The sequence below is a fragment of the Lissotriton helveticus genome, chromosome 1_2, assembly GCF_964261635.1.
Source record: "Lissotriton helveticus chromosome 1_2, aLisHel1.1, whole genome shotgun sequence".
NCBI classification, from domain to species: Eukaryota; Metazoa; Chordata; class Amphibia; order Caudata; family Salamandridae; genus Lissotriton; species Lissotriton helveticus.
Window position 1 is genome coordinate 179,790,723 of NC_136058.1, and position 20,968 is coordinate 179,811,690.

Below are 20,968 nucleotides of genomic sequence, written 5' to 3' on the forward strand. Positions count from 1 at the left end.
GTGCCATACCTGCTCAGGAGCCTGAACAGTGCAGGGATCGTGCTTGCCGGTTGTGCAACATCTACAGAATATCGTCCGCATATAGCAAAATCTTTTCTTCCTCCAGATCAGTCTGTGTAATTTGGAACCCCCGTATCTCCTTTTGTCTGTCTGACCTCACAGGCCACTATTTCAATGGTGAGAGTGAATAGTAGAGGGGACTGGTGTAGCTACCTGGATAGCTATAGAGGAGATGGGCCGTGGACTTCCCCCCTGGGCCGTCACCTACCCAGCCAGACTTTGGGCAAACTTTCCTTCGTCTCTCTGCTGTATCTCCCTTCTACCCTTTACCTCACCCCCTTACCCTCTACGCTCCATTTATCTCCTCCTCTTTGCTTCTTAAATGTCTCTGGCAACAGATGTAACCTGCAACTGATGTAACTTTGTAACAATGTGGAACCTCATGTAAAGCACTCTGATACCTCCGGGTCTAGCCAGCGCTATATAAAACTCAAATAAAAAAAGAATAAGAAAAAAATGCCCAGACTTGGGTCCCTTGCTCACTTTGCCACTGAATTCAAGCTAGCCTGGCTGATGAGGGGTGTTACCCGCCACACCGCCAAACAATGGAATAGCCTCCCCCGGAGACTAAGGACCGAACCGAACCTCCTGCAGTTCAGGAAGGCTCTGAAAACTTTTCTCTTCCCTTGATTTTCCTCCCCTTCCGTGATGTCCCCTCCTGACCACAGGTTCTAGCGCCGGGATGCTCCAGGGTTACTGCGCGCTTTACAAAAACCTTAAATAAATAAATAAAATACCCCGAAACCTGACCCAGGATGCTTGTTTCTGGCCCAGGGAAGACCTGGCTTGGCAATTCGGTCTGGACTGTTCCCATGAGGTACAGGGTCAAGACTGGTATTGTTTTGCACCAGCTTGCAGCGAGTTAATCTTTTGGAAAATAACCATTCTCTATTATTGGAGATAACTGGTCCTAATTAAAATTGATAGTAAAATCACGAGAAATTTCTTTGAAGTGCATGTGTTTTTGTGAACTCATAGACTCAAGTCACTGTTCTGTACTGGGCAAAGACAGATTAATAGCTGCTTTCGCTTGAGCACTTGGGTATAAAAAGCAGCCGCTGTAAACTTAGTTCAAGTGTATTGGGCAGACCGAGCATTGATAAAATAAGAGGTCCACATCATATTGTGGCCTTTTTTCACATTTTTGACCATCTGCGGGAGGTATGCAAAAAGGTTAATATGGGAACTACACTGTGCCAGATGTCCCTTAAACCTCTATAGAAGTGTGTTGCCCCTCCTTGATCCCACACTGTAGTATTGATATAATTATCCATTTGAAAGTTGTTTCACAAAGTGGTGTTGAGGCTCCTTTAAATGCCATAAGTTACATCTTAGGTCTTCTTCAGAGAGCAGAGGTTTCTGTAGTGTATGTTGTAACGGCCTGATATGGGACGCTTGAAGGCTACCATGCTCTTTTTGGAAGTGACAAAACAAAAGAAATAACTAGGTAATACTTCTGAAAAGGTAGGAACACTCTCTTTCGTTCCCTCTCAAGCTTTTGTGCCAGCTGGACATTTTATATGTATCACAGTGGGTGTGCTGGTGGAATGTTACTTTAGATTTGTAATGTACAGAGTTGTAGCTTTCAAGATCATTAAGCATTTTATCTTACATTTTCTACATAGCCGATTCTGGTGTCATGCAGCCAGACACTGAATTTTACAAGATATAAAGAAATGTTTATAATTGTCATTCTTTGAATGCCCACTTGCTGTTTAACAGAGGTGGTTTTGTTTTTCTCAAATATTAACACATGTACCTGGTATTTTAGTGATTGAAATGTTAGCATTTTAAACTTTTTTTTTTTTTTAGTGGTTTTCATGGGAAGTGAGAAATACCCAGATGAAAATGGATTTGATGCTTTTCTGAAGAAACATGGAGGCAGTGACAATGCTTCGACAGATTGCGAACGGACAATATTTCAATTTGATGTCCAAAAAAAATACTTTAAGGAGGCCCTTGATAGGTAGGATCAGTTTTATGTATTTTCGATATATGCCTGTCACGTTGTTTCCAATATTTTGTAAAGCACAACATAGCTATAAATTGAACCCAACATGCTGGGTTAAAACTGATGAGGAAAATAGTTTGTTCAGCACATTGGCAAGATTAATGCAAGCTCTGTGCCTGTTAAGCCCTCTTTTTTTATAATCACTCTACAGATAAGGAAAAAGAGTCCATGAAGATTAAGCAGTTTGCAGCCATGTATATTTTGGTCAGGTAGTGGAAGGTTTTGGCACTCATTTAGTTAATTTTGCTAAAAATGCATTTTTATAGAGCCTGATATAGGACTTTGAGGTTTCTGTAAACTCCCCGCCAGAGGGACTGCAGTAGCAGAAAAGTGATGCATAGACACACTTTATGAAAGAGTATAAACTGCACCAGCTGCTTCCTTTCTGTTAGTAATTGGCTGGCACTTTGTTTCGCTCTGACTGTCTGCAAGTGTCCGCAAGCTAGTACTTGCATTATAAGCCAAGGGCTTTGTACTTAATCAGAATTTGAAGGGGCTCTACTCACCAGAGACAGGGCCCTAGCCGGGCATTGCTTTCCCTAATGGCTGGAAACCAGCTTTGGACTCAGAATCCACTTTTGGAGGATTAGGAAGTTGTACTGATCTGCGTGGAGGACAGCAGTCCCCCTGACTGAAAGGAAGACCACTGCAAGAGAAAGTTGACAGGAATGGATAGAGTAACTCTGCCTTTGCGGATACATTGAGGGAATCGATTACCACGGAATTATGAAATTCTTGCTTCCAAGCTGTCCAGAATTGTTGGAATGCGATAAAGCATTCCTATAGTTTGAGGAGCTGCAGAGATAGTTCCCAGGAAAACATTGATGTTGAGATGCACTATCCTCCCTAGTACCAAAGGTGTCTGTATAAGCCACCATTAAGCCCCAAAAGGAAACCTAGATTGTTTATACCATGTGTGGGTATAGATACACATGCTCTGGCTCTAGTGGTGGACTTGAATGTTTAATACTTTTATTTTGAGTCACTAGGTATAGTGACTCCTCCCTTAATTGACAATGTGCATGGGAACCACCTCAATTAATTTGTTGTTTCACGCCTTTGGGTTTGGACATGTACCGATCAGCGCTTTATACCCGGATCTACTTGATGACTTGACCCCCCCTCTAGTTATGGGAGAACTGACATGCAGGGTATCCTCGGTCCTGTTTTTCGTCTCTACTCAACATACACCGAAGACAAAGCTTCTCTCAATATCTCACATCCGGGGATTCTCGCCCCTCTTGGGAAACTGCCCCTCATCTCGACAACTCCGTCGATGAAAATGCGTGGACCGTGATGGGAAGGATGCTCTTTAAATACTGCCCCCTTTGCCATTGCAAATTCCCCATGACTGACCATCATCAAGTCTGCTATCTCTGCCCCTACCCGAGCACAACACCATGTGCTCGGCCAATCTCACCTTCCCGACAAAGATCTTTGGAACCAATGCAAGTGTAGGTGGGCCCATCGTGGAATGCAGAGGCAGGAGTCTGACAACACACCCAGCATCTTAGTGGAGCATATTGTGGAAGTGGAGGGTGATGCTGGTCCCTCAGAGGCCCATCTTTTCCAGTCCAACTCTCCAAGTCTATAGGAAAACAGCCGCAAGATGTAGGGTTTCGTAACCATGGAATAAGATTTTAACCGTTAGCATTGTCTGCTCTCACACACAACCCACGCCCACATAGCTGCAATGTGTAGAGTCGGAGCACAGCCCTAAATGGGGGGTTAGAGGTCGGGCGTTGAGCCCTCAACCTAAAGAAGAGGCTGCCAGGCCCACCATTGCCTTTGAGTCATGGTTGACACGGACCAAAGCCTTCGGCACTGATAGCACACCCTCCTCTGGCTGTAAAGATCCTGCACAAGCCTTGGGTCCCTCCGAATTCGACACTGGCACCAAAACTGACACCTATGTCAAATAACCCTGGGCAAAGTGCTACACTCGCGTAGTTTGCGCTACTTCGCAAATTGCACGTAGCACAGTGCAAACACACATAGCGTGGCAGTCCTTTTTTGCTTGCTCGCGGTCCTCAACGTCAAGTTGGCGACTGCGAGCAAGCAAAATGACATCCCGGCGAGACCTTTTCCTCGTTCGCGATCAGCAACATCAAGTTGCTGATCGCGAGCGTGGAAAATAAACCTCCCGGCGAGATTCTCAATGCGGGGAGGTCAGGTTTCTCATTTTGAGTGGTCGCGTATGCTCGAGACCGCTCGCAATGAGAAACTACCAGTCCGCGTTGAGAAAGCTGCCGCTCGAGTAGAAATCTACTCGAGCGGCAGAAAACCACTGCTTGCACTGTGCAAGATGCGGTTTGCACTGATTGCACAGTGCGGACAAGCATCCGGCACTGTGCAAACAGTGCGAACAGCAAATTGCACAGTGGACTACCAGTTTGTGTAGCTCGCGAAGTGCACTTCGCTTAGCTACGCGAAGCGCTATTACGCGAACTACGCCCAGGTTCATGTCAAAGCACACATAGTTGTAACTACCAGTCTTGATATTGATGACTCACTTTACACCAAAAGCGCATTTGGCCCTGAAAACGCGGTTGACGACTAGCTTCAAGGATTTGGAGCAACCTATCATCCAACAACTGCAGGTGGAGTTAGGTGCTCGCCATAGGTTTGAGTTTATGCACTCAGTGTTATGTATCATTTTAGGAACCTATTGTAATTTTCCCGATTCATGCCCTTATATAGGTACAAATCACCATATCCTTATATAGGCATAGAAATCATAACCATATTTAGGCATAGCTCATAAAGTCCAAATACGGCAGGGCTACTTCCACTAGTTCCGAAAATCCACAACGATTTCTTGGAAAACTCAGCTTCAGCAGCTAGGGACTTCCCCTTGCTTGAATATTGATTTGTCCAATAACTCATAGAGTTTTCAAAGAACTGAGACTCTTTGATGACGTTATTATGTCCAACTGTATGTCAAACTCGGCACCTTCAAGGTATAAATATGCCCACACTTGCCCAAGCAAACACACAGTGGTTTGGAGCAGTTTGACTATCTACTTGCCCGACGCGCCCTGCTACAGCAAGTGCCGAAGGAAGCCGACCCTCCAGCAGACGCACTGAGAGAGATGCTGTCTTTTCTCCTGCCGAGAAATCAAGCTCCAGTGTTTCCAAGCTACCCTTGCGGGTTGTTGGGAAATCGAGTCCCGAGACTGACCTTCTTCATTCTAAACTAAGGTACGGAGCTGATTAGACCCTAAGAGAAATCTTGGACAGATTCTTGGCAAAAGAATACTACATTTGTGCTACACCTCACTTACTTCTTCCCTCGTACAAAGCTTAGGTTTGGTACACTGGTGTATTTTAGAAGCACCAGTTGAGTACTTTTAGCTTCTATTATTTATGTATGTATTTATATATGGTTTAGGAACCATACAATGCTCTTACAGTATTATTTTATTCTACTATTTATACTGTATGCATTATATTTTACAACCAGTTTTACGATTGTAGCAGTTAATTTCTTATGCTTGAGAAAGAAGACTGTTCAATAAATCCTTTTATTGAAAACGCCCGTCTATCTCTTTCTCTGCACCTCTGGTGAAATGAAGCATGCACGATTGACTGGGGTGAAATATCTATCTATTATTTCCACGACTCTGATGATCAGTTTTATCTTGGGGAAACAAAGTTGTCATGTTTATGCGGTTGTCAGAAACTAATCCCTTCTTGTGAATTCGAGAAAGTTTCTAGTGACCTCTGAGCTAGCTGGCACTCACAAATAAGTCTAGTATATTCGATAGAGACCTAGTCGACCTCAGTCCTACGTCTAAACTATAGGATATATTATTCCAATGCGCAGAGCCTATTGGGAATATAGGAACTACACTACATGGCGCCCAGCGTTTGGTAAGGCACTAATTTAACGCTAGATACTAGAGTAATTCATTCGTGCTTTTCACAGAGACCCTTTTATCCCGTAAAATACTCCCAATAGACGTCTGGAGTGGGTTAAAGGATAAAATATCCGCCTTAAACTGAGTAGGACGAAAAATCCTATGTATTAGTTTTTCGGTTTGTTCAACGTTGAAGGATACAGTGTTCCAAAATATTGTGCACCTTATCTTTATTTCCCTGAAACTTGTTCTGCAAAAATGTTCAACAAAATATCGGATTCCGTCGAGGATAATCACAGGGTTAATGGAACTGCAGTAAAGGCAAACCAACCAGGTCTGGACACTACAAGTTTCCAACAAGACGATGCGGATGCTATAATCATCCCGGAAAACGTAAGGAAAACCAGGTCTTGACACTACAAGTTTCCAACAAGACGATGCGGATGCTATAATCATCCCGGAAAACGTAAGGAAAACCATAGCTATAAAGCCTGTAGAAAATGGCCTATCAGCAAGAGGTGGTAGTCATATTTGTCCTAGAGGCACATGAATATTGGCAGACAGAGGTATTCTATTAATGGATTGTCTTTCCACAAGCACATCCAACAACACATGTGTTCAACTTCTATAAGATAGAGAAACATCCAGCGGAATACGTTCCTTTCGAGGACATTGAAATTCCACTAACTTACCAAGAGCATCAGCTCTTGTTTAAAGGCGCCCTACAACATCAAAATCACATTACCAGGCTTGGTCCACTAGGTAGACCAGGAGCAACATGGCCGGTACTAGCCAGCTATACACAACATCCTAACATTGAAAGAATATCAGATGTAGAATTGTTGGCTCAGCTAAAACAACTAATAAAAATACATGGACAATTGGTGCAATATGTCATGCGCACCTTAACAGTCCAACCTGCTATTAGAATTCTACAGCACACCCCTCATCAGGGGAACACAAACGAAATCACACCACAGACTATACAGTCAGTAATCGGTAAGTTGCCCACAAAAAGGGAACAAATTCAATTCTGGTTAACCCAGAAAATTACTCAAATAGAGGCAGTATTTCCCGGTAGTACACCTCATGAAAAACACAGGATTCTAACAATCTGTTTACCGATGGGGATTGCACCACACGTGGAGGACTGTGACACTTGGGGTACAGTCTTTGCTTCAATCTACACAAATACACATGGTGTCCCGTCTATGGCGGTAATACCAGACGTCCTGAGACAGATTCAAAATGAATACGGTCCAGAACCAGCCTTGAATCTTGGTATGAAATTACTGAAAGATTTCAAACAGGTCTCAGCTATCTTATTAGCTAACATTAAAGGTGAAGCAGTATCAGTGGTGGCAATCCGCCAAAAATTAAAAGAACTTGATATTACTGAGCAACCGTATGGGCTTGCCAGAATTATTGAAAAATCCTAGGAAGAGATAGTTTGGGAGGGAAACCTGTAAAGCCCGAACTAATAAAAAATCCTGACTTTTTTAAATTAAAAATAATATAACTACTCCTAAAAAGAAATGGGAAAATAGTAGACAGTCACTTCCTAAAGAGAAGCGTTCTCAGTCCAGAGGTAGAACTCCTCAAAAGGAGCACTCTGAAAAGAGATACAACCTTAGAAATAGAGATAATTTAAGAAAACCTGGTAGATATCAAGATACTGATACATGATCCTCTCGTACCTTTCAGACTTCCTTGCAGAAATCCGAAAGAACAGGACGATCAGAACACAAAGAAGAACGCGTCAAGTCCAAAGACGATCAGCACGTTCCAAAAAATAAGAAAACTCAATTATCCAAAAAGAAGGTAGCAAGTATTAAAATCAGACATGCCGAGGATCTTGAGGACACAACTCAAGATCGGGGAGTGGGCCCAGACAATGCTGGACAGCGCTGCAGAGGTCACCATAGCTCGCAGGATCCTGAAAGATCATCTGGAGACAGTGCATCTGAATGAATACATTCAGGTTGAAACTGCCGACACCAGGGTTAGTGTACCCCATAAGTTATATGAAGTAACACTCCGGATAGAGGGGGACATAACACCTGAATTTGTCAGGGAGTGCCCACATGGCGAAGAGATCATTATGCCAGCCTTCTCTAATCATATTCCTATTAAAAAAAAATACACCTATGTCAGAAAATGGCTGTGGCCCAGGTTCCAGCATTATATAAAAATCATCTGGGATGGGATGAGGACTCTCATCTCCATAAAGTCCAGGTAAAACATCAACCTACTGCTCAGGGGCAGTATCTAGTAAAGCGGGAAGCTAAAAAACAAGTCAGGGAGATCTTAGATCAACTTAAATACCAAGGGGTGATTGAAGCATGCACCTCGTCAATGAACAATCCTTTGTTTCCGATCTCCAAACCAGACGAAACATATCGTCTAGTTTTGGATTACAGACATTTAAACTCTTGTTGCAAAACTTTTGCAGTACAAAATTCACACAGTGCAGCACTGATGAATAACATCTTTCGCAAAAAATATAAAACTACATTAGATATTTCAAACAGTTTCTTCTATTAAAACATTGCGCCTGAAAGCAGGTACTTGACCGCTTTCTCAATAATGGGGACACAACTACACTTCTGTCGTCTCCCCCAGGGATTCAAGAACAGTCCTGGATTCTTTTCAGCCAGAGTAAGAGTTACTACAAACGTATGATGATGAGGCATTATCTTATGTCGATGATATCTATCTTGCAGATAATGATTTGGACTGGCACTTGACCAGGGTGAACACCATAATACTTTGATTCACCTTTGAAGGGTATAAATTCAGCTTTAAAAAATCGAGAATTGCCCACCTCAACGTCCTATTCTTGGGATACGAACTTTCAAGTGAAGCCAAAAGCCTGGCAGCAAACTTTTTAGAAAAATGTGCGCTGCTCCAACCTCCAAAAACGTAGTCAATTTTACGATTCCTAAACTTCGGAAGAACTTACATTCTGAATTACGCAGAAAGGGTTAAACCTCTCTACGATCTAGTCAAACCTGATTTCAAACCAACTAATTGGACTCGAAAACATACAGAAATTTTGCGTTCAGTGCAAACAGACATGTTAGCTACAAAACACTTACAAACACGCGACAATGTACGCATCCTTGTAATCTGAATCATCCCAGGGAGATGCGGATTCACATACCTAACCTTTAATGAAGGTAAAAAAGAACCAAAAGCTTACAAATCACACTTGTACACACAAGCTGAAATGAAATTCCCTTCAACAGAAAAAAATCTGACAGCGGTTCAGACTGCGGTAGCAAAGGAAAGAGCCCTCGCACAGGGTAAACGCATAAAAGTCGTTATACCTGTACCTGCCTTAGAGGCAGTGACAAAGGCAAGCATTCCAAATTCAAAAGCTCTACATCCAAGATGGATACAATGGGTTAATTCCCTTGCTGCAACAGACATTGAATACGTTTTTGACCCTTTCTTGAAGACACAAGAATTTCTCCAATACGAACAAGAATGTCCTCTGCCGACTGAAATTGTACCTCTTGAACATTACGACTGTATAATATATACAGACGGATCAGCACAGCCCGCGATTGGGGGTAAACAAGCTTATAGTGCTGTGTGCGCGATTGTTAAAGGTCGCTGGCGCGATGGTAAATTCAGACCGATCGTAACAAAAACTCAATCCTTAGGAGACGGTACAGCTCAGCGAGCTGAACTACAGGCTTTCAAGATGGCGTTTGAAAATACCGATCGCGAATTCCCCACACTCATAATGTGCGATTCGTATTACTGCGTCCAGTCTTACAATGAATATCTGCAGAACTGGGTTCAAAATGGTTTTAAAGAAGCAAAAGGTGGCACAATCAAGCATAAACTGCTTTGCGAACAAGTAGTTCTTTTACAGAAAGAACTACAAAAGACTCACGTGATCCATACACTGAGTCATCCGCGTGATGGCGTTCACGTTGAAGGGTATTTATTGGCTGATGAAGCCGCGAAGGCAGCTGTGAAAACGGCTTCCGTAGCTTCAATCAATCGTTTGAAAACAATAGACGGTGAAACCATGCTCGCTGTCAATGCCAGGAGCAAAGGCAGCGGAGCAGCGTTACCTCTAAATTATCCACTCGAGTATACATACATAATTGATGCAAACTCTGTTCCTTTTTCTTGAATCCCTGGAGTGGGGGATAGGGTAATTCCAAACAGGAACCGGAGAGGTGCTTTGATTTACGAAGCACATATGGGAGAGGATCTGATACATCAAGGGATCTCTAAATCTCTATCGGAATTAGAAGAAATGTACTGGTGGCCAGGGATGAAAGCTCACGTATACAAATTCGAAATTAATTGCGATGACTGTTACAAATACCACAGCTTTGAACAGCACCAGATTCCTGACTACAGTATAGCCAGCCCAGTACAGACACCACTGTTAGACAGTATAAGGCTATCTACATGCGGACGTCCGAATGGGCTGAGGCAGTCCCACAAATATTAAGACCAGATTCATTTTGATGTGGCCTCAGCGCTCGGCTGACGCCCGAACTGATATAAAAGATTTGCGAGTCATTATCTGCACATACGCAATCGGCACGCTACATTCTGACCAGGGTCCTGCGTTTAGCTCTAGGGCTTACAAGGAGGCCATGGCCAGCTTGGGCGTTGCATTGCGATTTTCGAGTCCATTCCATCCTTAGGGAAATTCGGTTGTGGAGAGAAAAAAACGTGACATAAAGCAATCTATAACAGCTGGGGTATTAGGTTTGGGTGATAGGTGGGTCAAACATCTAATAAATGTCCAACGTAGTCTTAATAACCTGCCAAGAAATTCTCTGGGTGGAATCACTCCATATGAAATCCTTTTTGGTACTAGAACGATGGTTGAAGACCTCGATCGTCACACTTAAGTGGTGGAACAAAAACCCTTTGATATCAAAGATCGTTTGGCTGTTTTACAGGACTTAAATGAAACAAGAAGAAGTCTAAGCAACAGCAGCGAAAAGCAAACGACCACTGAAGAAAAACCACCTGTCCCAGCAAGACCTGTCTGGAATCCAAAGATTGGGAATCTGGTCAGGGGGAAAATAGCGGACAAGAAGGAATTTGGGCCTTCTTACAGAAAACTAGTACCTGTGCTAGCAATGCACGGATCAAGAACAGTGCCACTGTCGCCCCTTGCTGGAAAAAAGGCCAACCGGTCTGTTTCAATTGACCTGGTAAAACCACACCATGTGGCTGATAGTAAGTAGTAGGCCCAGTGGACTCCCAAGATGTAGCAGATGACCAAATCTTGCTTCTGTCCAAGAGGGTCAAACTGAAAGACTCATCACCTTTGAAGATTCTAAATTGAGAAAAGGACTATGCAACAAAGCCATGGAACTTGTGCCTCTTGAAACCCAAATAACAGTTTGTCAAGAAACTCCCGTCTACAATGATGTAGCATCTGACTATACAAGCATGTCAAGGGAACAAACAGCTCCAGCGATTTCAAAGAATCCGGATGCAATACCAACTATTGACAGAACTGCCTCTGGCTATTTTTATCAACTTTGATAACTTTTCTGAGGATCCCAGTGAACCTGAAACTACGCCAGCAAACAAATCTTTCAAGGAAAAAGTAAAGGAACTTTCTCAAGAGCTTGCAAATACCTATCTGGTTTCACCATGGGTTGAACTTTGGATTGTGTTAGGTGTACTTTTCCTCCTACTATGGCTCATTCTTGTTTTACGTTTGGGAAAGCTGATAGATGGGAAAACACATTAAAATAGACACAGCAAGTAAGAACATCAACTTGCTCCTGAAGCCACACAAATCATCTCATCGTGAACGAGACCTGTCATCAGTGAACATCACAGCGGCTTCTCTACATGGTGGAATAGCTTGGGATACAACTGATTATGACATTTATGGCCCTGTCGAGTTGCTGAAGATTCCACACCAATTTAACGTTTCGTTGAGTGATTTTGTTTCACCCAGCACATTTTCTGGTGATTGGGACTTTGAAACTGTTAATAACATAATGGCAGACTTAGAAATGTCAGCAAAACTTACAAAACATGAATACTTAGAAGGTTCATCAACTTATGAAGAAATGAATTGTTTCAATCATTTTGGTCATCATTATTTGCATAAATCTGCAAACCCTAGACATTTTTTAACTTATAATCAATGGGAACATTGTCCAACACCTCCAAACGGTAGTTCTAAAACATTTATTAGAAAATTTCCATATTTTACAGGTTTTAATGTTACAAACCCAGAAAGTTTTTACTTTAAAAATGTGAATAAGACAGGCATGAAAAGTATGTTGACAAATACTAAACACATTTATTCTGCGGCCTTTTATGCTCAATTGTCCACCTTAGGCTTTGACTTTTGGAAAGACAACATTGAGACTAAAACTGTTTGGGGCAGAAAAGACTGGCAGGTACAAGGTTTAGAAGCATTGTTCAGAGCCTGCATCATCCCAGAGCAAATGATGTTCTTAAATTACACTGTTCAACAGACATCTTGTCTTGGCATTGCTAAGATAAAAGATTTAAACAAACCGTCTATACCTAAGCCAACACCTGATAGTAATTTAACTTCAGATGAGGAGGAAGACGTAAATTATATTTTACAACAAAACAGAACAAATCCTGAATGGATAAAATGGTTAATCTGGCCCACAGACACGAATAACTGTCAAAATAGATTCCTGAACAAGACACAAGGGTTTACAGTAACTCGGCCAGATCCAAGATATATCCAAAGACAACATCCAGGGATGATGATAACTTATAGTGTAGGAAAACTATGCCTTGAGTGGCTGCAGAAATCCACGCTACCAGAAATAAAACAACGCTTATCTTTACTTAAAGATGGCGTTGATTTACGAGAATTCTTACTTGGACCTCGTAATCCACGTCATAAACGTTTCATATACGCCAGTATATACGCTGCTTACAATGAAGCATGGAAAGTCACGCCAATGGAAACAGCTGAAAGAATACGAGAAATTGATTGTATTAATTTAGAGAAATCACTCTGTAGTTGACAATGGGTTAACAACTCTGTCGTCCAGAATATATTCTCTGGACAGCATTGTATCCTCTGCCATAGACATAATGGAACAGGACTTGCTAATGTTACAACGTGGCCAGTCTCAATTACGTTCTATAATGCTGTTAGGCTGGACGTTGCAAAACCTTCGTTCAGGCTATGTGCCTTGGCGTCTAATCAACACTACGTCATTGTTTACTGTATTTAACCTTAACCTTAACAAATCTTGTTGGCACAGAGGGGGGCAGACTATACGGTGCTGAGCATAGAAAAACTGGAGAGATTACCCTTGACCGTTTCTGAGAAACCATCAGTTGAATGGATAATACATGGCACCATCACGATACCAGTGACGACTTTCCAGTTTTAGTATTGCTTAAAACATATCCCAGCAGGCCTGTATGAAAGGTTGGATAAAGAATACATTAATTCGACCTGAGATTTACCACACACACAAATATGTTGGAGTGGGGGAAAGGAGGTATTTCTTAGTGGTAAAAATTGTGAAAACTCACTAAGCGGTACACTGTTGTGTCAAGGTATTAATTTACACGGAGCCTGCAAGGGTTCTTCCAATAATCTTTCTTGCCACCTACAGGGTTCGCCCACAGCGATGATATATCCAATTTTCAGGCAGCTTTCCAATGGTAGCTACATTATGTTAAATGACCACAGGTGTTGTGGAAGGTTTGCAGCCATTATCCCGCATTTTTTATCCCGTGGACTTTCAGGCCGCATACCATTTACCCGCAAGGACATTGACCTCGCATACCATCATGCCGCATTTTTTTCAAAACGCATGTGCATTTATCACGCATGCCTTTACAACGAATTACGTTGTAAAGGCATGTATGGTAAATGCATTTGCGTTTTGAAAACCACGATGACGAGAGAGGTAAGGGGGTTTGGGTTAATTTTTTAGGGGTGGGGGTTGTTCTGGGGTAGTTATTGTGTAGTGTTGTGTTGGTGTAGGGTTGTGGTGGTTGTTTAGTGTAGGGTCGTGCTGGGGGAAGTGTTATAGGGTTTAGGGTAGTATTGTAGTGTTTGTGTAGTGTAGGGTCATGCTGGGGGTAGTGTTTTAGGGTTTAGGGTAGTGTAGTGTTTGTGTAGTGTAGGGTTATGCTGGGGGTAGTGTTTATGGGTTTAGGGTAGTGTTGTAGTGTTTGTGTAGTGTAGGGTCATGCTGAGGGTAGTGTTTTAGGGTTTAGGGTAGTGTTGTAGTGTTTGTGTAGTGTAGGGTCATGCAGGGGTAGTGTTAGGGTTTAGGGTAGTGTTGTAGTGTTTGTGTAGTGTAGGGTCATGTTGGGGTTAGTGTTTTAGGGTTTAGGGTAGTGTTGTAGTGTTTGTGTAGGGTTATGCTGGGGGGTAGTGTTTTAGGGTTTAGGGTAGTGTTGTAGTGTTTGTGTAGTGAAGGGTCATGCTGGGGGTAGTGTTTTAGGGTTTTGGGTAGTGTTGTAGTGTAGGGTCATGCTGGGGGAAGTGTTATAGGGTTTAGGGTAGTGTTGTAGTGTAGGCTGATGCAGGGATAGGGTTTTAGGGTTTAGGGTAGTGTTGTAGTGTTTGTGTAGTGTAGGGTCATGCTGGGGTGTAGTGGTTTAGGGTGGTATTGTAGTGTTTGTGTAGGGTCATGCTGGGGGTAGTGTATTAAGGCAGTGTTGTAGTGTATGTGTAGGGAAGTAAAGTGCTTTATGGTAGTGTTGGGGGGTCGTGCTGAGTTGTGTAAATGTAGGAAAAGGACTGTGTGTCAAGGGTGGGTGGTGCAGGGGTACTACATTACAGTGTAGTGTAGGGTTGGGTAGGGTACTCATACTTACCTTAACTACTTTAACAACGAGTATACCTTTAATATGCATGCCTTTTTGTTGTAAAGGCATGCGTGTTAAAGGCATATTAGTTTTAAAAGTATTTGTTCTTTTTATTTGCGGCCTAATAGTACTTGTGGGATCAAATTTGCGGTATGATGGTATGCGGGATGTTTGTCTGCGGTCTGACATCATATATTCGTTGTGGAATGATGCCAGGAATAAGCTACCTTGTTACTGTGTCAGGCAGGGTCACTTGTTGTATGCAAGTATTGTTCCCTAAAACCAAGACAGACGGAGAGTCGCCACTATGGCCTTCACTGAACATCTCTTCTATACAAATTGATACTTTAAGCAGAATGAAAGCCATCCTTTTGCAAAAAACTGCCACTGACCTCGTCCAGAGAGACGTATGATCTGCAAGTTCCTCTGCAGAGATACATGCATTATTATCAACAAACTGCCCAATACATTTCACAGAAATGTTAGGTCGTATCTTTAACATGTCTGATACCAGCATTATTGCACATGTATTTAAGACGATTTTTTCGGGACTGTTAGCACCCTTTGAAGTAGTCCTGGACATTTTTCCTAATAACACAGATCCCTGGCTTGGTTCGTTTGAGAGATCTGAATACCACATGGTTCCTGTCATTCAGACCAATCTGGCAAGATTGCATCTTACCTGTTCTACGATGCTTGCTTTGTGGAGAGGAATGCGTGTTAGATGTCGGTCTAACACTACCATCACTTATGCCAACGGATGCTGACACATTACTGGGTCCGGTAACGGCTCATGTGTTGTGTTGCCCCCAACGGCTACCAATCCTGATGTCGGCATTCATTGAGATCTCACCGGCAAATCCAACTGGAGGTGAGATACGCGGACCAACAGACACCCAGGTACCATCTGTTACGAACATTGCTAATGCGGCTGACGCTGACGGCGATGCTTCACATCTGTGTACAATCGACCTTCTTATTGAAGTGGTTGAACTTCCATCTATTGTGGTGGACGATTTCTTTGCCAGCCTTGATGACTTAATGTTTTCTCCTGACACCGAGAATAACTTTTGAAATCAGCACACAGCGTTCTTTCAAACTCTGAAATTCGACCTTCATTTTTTTTCCAAAACAAAAGCTTCCAAGTTTGGAACTCTATTTTCACTACAGATTGATTTGACTTTTTCCAAAATTGAACTTTGGCAAAAGAGTAATCTGCTTAAAGTAGAACTATTCTTAGAGAAAAAGAATTCTTTGAACCCTTCCTAGAAACAATATTAGCCTAATCCACAAACCAAAATAGTTTGTATATTCTGCTATGGGATGGTCTCGACCTTTTTCTTCTGTAACTAAGAGCCATTTCATAAATGTAATTTTCGTGATTCATTCGGTTAGCATTGCTAATATCATATCATATGCTTACAATTAAATCATTGCCTTTAAATGTGTACTGTACAAAATGCTCATTTTTCTGTGTGCAACCATTTCAAATGTATTTTATATTCTTTTTTGGGGGTTGTAAACACATGCTCTGGATTATATGTTTTAGTGCTTGAACTTAGATGTACATGATAACGTGGAGTGGGCGTTCTGTATCATTTTAGGACCCTATTGTAATTTTCCCGATTCATGCCCTTCTATAGGTAGAAATCACCATATCCTTATATAGGCATAGAAATCATAACCATATTTAGGCATAGCTCATGCAGTCCAAATACGGCAGGGCTACTTCCACTAGTTCTGAAAATCCACAACGATTTCTTGGAAAACTCAGCTTTAGCAGCTAGGGACTTCCCCTTGCTTGAATATTGATTTGGCCAAGAACTCATGGACTCTTTGACGTTTTTATGTCCAACTGTACGTCAAACTCGGCACCTTCAAGGTATAAATATGCCCACACTAGCCCAAGCAAACAAGCAGTGGTTTGGAGCAGTTCGACTATCTACTTGCCCGACGCGCCCTGCTACAGCATGTGCCGAAGGAAGCCGACTATTCATCAGACGCACTGAGAGAGACTCTGTCTTTTCTCCTGCCGAGAAATCCAGCTCCAGTGTTTCCAAGCTACCCTTGCGGGTTGTTGGGAAATCGAGTCCTGAGACTGACCTTCTTCATTCTAAACTAAGGTACGGAGTTGATTAAACCCTAAGAGAAATCTTGGACCGATTCTTGGCAAAAGAATACTACATTTATGCTACACCTCACTTACTTCTTCCCTCGTACAAAGCTTAGGTTAGGCACACCGGGGTAGGCGTATTTTAGAAACACCAGTTGACTACTTTTAGCCTCTGTTATTTATGTATCTATTTATCTATGGGTTCGGAAGCATACAATGCTCTTACAGTATTATTTTATTCTACTATTTATACTGTATGCATTATATTTTACAACCAGTTTTACGATTGCAGCAGTTCATTTCTTATGCTTGAGAAAGAAGACTGTTCAATAAATCCTTTTATTGAAAACGTCCGTCTATCTCTTTCTGTGCACCTCTGGTGAAACGAAGCATGCACGATTGACTGAGTGAAATATCTATCTATTGTTTCCACGACTCTGATGATCAGTTTTATCTTGGGGAAACAAAGTTGTCATTTTTATGCGGTTGTCAGAAACTAATCTCTTCTTGTGAATTCGAGAAAGTTTCTAGTGACCTCTGAGCTAGCTGGCACTCACAATAATGTCTAGTATATCCGATAGAGACCTAGGCGACCTCAGTCCTACGTCTAAACTATAGGATATGTTATTCCAATGCACAGAGCCTTTGGGAATATAGGAACTACATTACAACAGACGGGCAAGATCTCCACAAATCTGCCACCAAAGCCACAGGAGACTGTTCCAACAAGGAGGAAATTGACTTTTGAGCAGCATATTGCTTTGGTGCCTCCTTCACACCAGAAGCAAAAAAAACACAAGGACAGGACCCAATCGCCCCTTCCCTCCTCCCTCCTCCCCCCTCCTCCTCCACTACCTCATGCTTCACCTCCTCCATGTTTACTTCAGGGGTCAAAAAACTCGTCTTGCAGGATGGGGAGCCCACTCCACCCTGCTGATCCCTATGATGCACCCTGTGACCCTGAGCCTTGGGATGACCCATGGGACGATTATGACTTTGTTGTCCAGGGTGATACAGACCTAGATCTGGACTCATTCAGGCACCCCCCGATAACACTATGTATCACAAAGATTGCTTACTCCTTTGCTTGTTCACCAGGGTTTTTCCTATTCTTCATATCCCTATGGCAAGATCCGCGGATGGCAAGATCGGAAAATGGGCTCCGGGCGTGAGATCACTAACTAAGTGAAAATCTCTACCCATTCACTCTGCCTCAGCAACCAACTTTAACCCACCATACTTACTAATCAAGACTTACCGGGATTGATCGGGCGCCTGGCAGTACTGCCGTGATATCGTCCCCAGCTCCCTGGATACCAAGTGAGCCGAGGAGCCCAGGGTGCCGTTTCCTTCAGCTTACTCCTAAGTCCATGCGGTGAATTGTCCCGTAGAAGACTCGGATGCATCATCGGTAACTCCTTTGGCAAGAGTTGCCTTCTCGCAGTCAGTCACCCAGCAGGAGCGAGGAGCGCTGAAGAGGTCGGAAGGACCCTGGCTTCTACACGCTGGATCTCTCGTGGAGCAGCCGGGACGAGCCACTCACCGGAGCGCACATCATTCTAAGGAGCAGCTCTGCCCGCTCTGTATCTTGATCAGAAGTTTCCTGGAGACAGGGGAAGGAGCTGGATAATGCTACGGTTAACCAATAGGTCGTTCCCTGACCCAAGATGGCTGACCCTCGATACTGTGCCTGACCGAGCACAGCCCAACTTGAAGCTCCTCGCGCCCCTCCCTCCTGGAGCCCTCTATCGGCCTAAGGCATGGTTCCTCCACCTCTAATCTGCACAAACAACAAATAAGGACGTCTTAAAGGATCCCAAAAGTCTTGCAGACTTTGCCTGACCCCAATATGGCCGATGCCCAGGACATGACCGGCTGAAGGTTTGAAACATTTACTATGCGTTATGTGCCCCCGACCACTGGGTCAATCAAATGGATAAAGGCCCCCCCCCCCCTTCAGCCCTACACTATAGTAAGCCCAAAAAGAAGCCTGGTCACGCCCCGGACTGGCACAGAGTCGACGCCTGTCTTTAAGATGGCCGACACTATTCAAGCAGGTTAAATAGAGAGTTCCACTCAACTTTCTGCTAGGATCCCCACACAGTATTGGGTCAGACTCAGGACGCTAAAGTCTACCCTCCGCCTGCCTCACTCAGGACGCTAAAGTCTACCCTCCACCTGCCCCATCTTTGCTGGTGACTCCTGGCCCACTCTAAGGCCCCAGAACTGTTTCAAGACGCTTTCTCTCCTCTCCCTATTATCAATTGCGCTAATTTCTCTACTGAACCTATACCCCAGAACCTCTATATCCCCCACCCATGTCGTTTCGGCCCTCTAACCACTTCCAATCGAGACTCATAGAGGATCTCGGTCCCTCATTTTCTCCCCCACTAAGCAGCAACTCCTTTACCAGCTTAACCGATAGGTTCCCTCACCTATAAGGCCTCCCGCCATACCACCCCAGACCAGGGTAAACGGATCCCCACCGACTCCTTTTGCGACACCTCGCTCACATAACCTCCTCTAACCCCCATCGCTCGCCCAAGGGAGTCCCTCGGCTTACAGAGCAGAAAGGTCCCTCGCAGACCTGCCAATCACTAGTCGTGCTCAGCTGCCCGTAGTAGCCACTCCCAGACCAAGGGAGTCTCGCCTCTCTAACAGCAGCTTGACAACCCCCATCTATTTAGAACGCAACAATGTCACCGGGCTCCCCAACTTCTGTCGCCCCAATCATGCCGATCCATATGAAACCACACGGCCTGAATGCCTTCTTCGCTATTCGCTTCCCCCCTAGCCTCTCCCCTAAAGCGAGAAAAAACTTCAAACACAAGTTAATCATACAGCACCCAGAAACACCATTTGTCGACACTTACCACTGCACCGCCAAAGGGCAGATAAAGATGGATCTCATCTTCCACACAGATAGACCTGAGACCTGGAACACCACATTAAGATTGCAACTCCTCATATCCAAAACGACAACCACCTCACATAGCTGCAAACTGACAACCTCTCTCCCCAACTAGGCTACTAGAAACAGGAACACATCAGTGACCATTTACTCAAATGGCACAGTCTTGATACAGGCCAACAACAAGAACCTAGAGGCCTTTGACTCCCTCTTCCTCACTCTGCTTTCCGCCCTACCTCATTCTCTTCGAACCCCTCCTCCCCATCCTATTACCACTCCCCCGTTGAGATCCTGCAGGCCCCTCGCTAGAAGCTCTTTCCAGCCTTACACCCCTTCGAATCGTATCCTTCAATCTCCCGAGGCTCATCAAGCCCAGATATCCCCTCAATCTCATCTTCCTCATCATCACACCACCATCCCACGGGCTTGGTCTACCGACCTCCCCCTACTCCCGCAGAATCATTGAGACAATCCCCACGTTCAGACTCACTGCCGATTATCTCCAACAGAGACAGTTGGGACGACCGACTTGCCACTAGTCCGCACAACTCAGCCCTGTTCTCCATCCCGAGTGATGCCCCTACCCAAAACTGCTCACTCCCAGCCCCGGAGAATATGGCCCTCCGGCTGACCCTATTAGAAAGTCAGCTAGACATAATAATCAGGGGCCTTGACGAAATCCTAACCAACCTAGGCAAGACCCGTAAGCCCCAGCAATCACAACCCAGCCCCTCTCCCAGACTGACTCTATCCTCCTAAATCTGCATATCGGACCCTCATCCCCCCTCAATAACTGGCTACAGAGACCCTCTAGGATCATCACTGAGATCCCGTCTCAGTCTCGCATAAGAATCAGAGCCCCTGCATCTGGTGTACAGAATCCCCCTAATAAGGTCACTGAGATCCAATCACAAAGACCTTCCAGAACTAAAGCAGCAAAGTCCGCTGAACAAGCATTGCACCTAGCCGCCACCTATGACTCTCCTCTCTCAGTTCCCCCGGATTCCAATATTCAAGTGATCACTGGCTTCAGAAGAGACCTCCCCCTCCAAAAATCTCAAGACCACCGCCCTCCCTCTCCTCAATACCGAAGGCCCCTCCAGGAGAGTACCCAAACAATAAGAAGCTAACCACCAACTGCATGCTCATTAACTGTAGATCAGCCCTCAAGCATGCAACAGAATTAG

The 20,968-nt window shown here is 43.9% G+C and overlaps 1 protein-coding gene across 1 annotated transcript in view; it reads left to right on the top strand.

The window, feature by feature from the left end:
- NRDC (nardilysin convertase) overlaps positions 1–20,968 on the top strand; it is a 2,150,332-nt gene that overhangs the window by 896,023 nt on the left and 1,233,341 nt on the right. Inside the window, exon 5 of the mRNA XM_078670713.1 lies at positions 1,873–2,026. Within this exon, the coding sequence (XP_078526839.1) occupies positions 1,873–2,026 (154 nt within the window). The remainder of the gene's footprint in view (positions 1–1,872; positions 2,027–20,968) is intronic.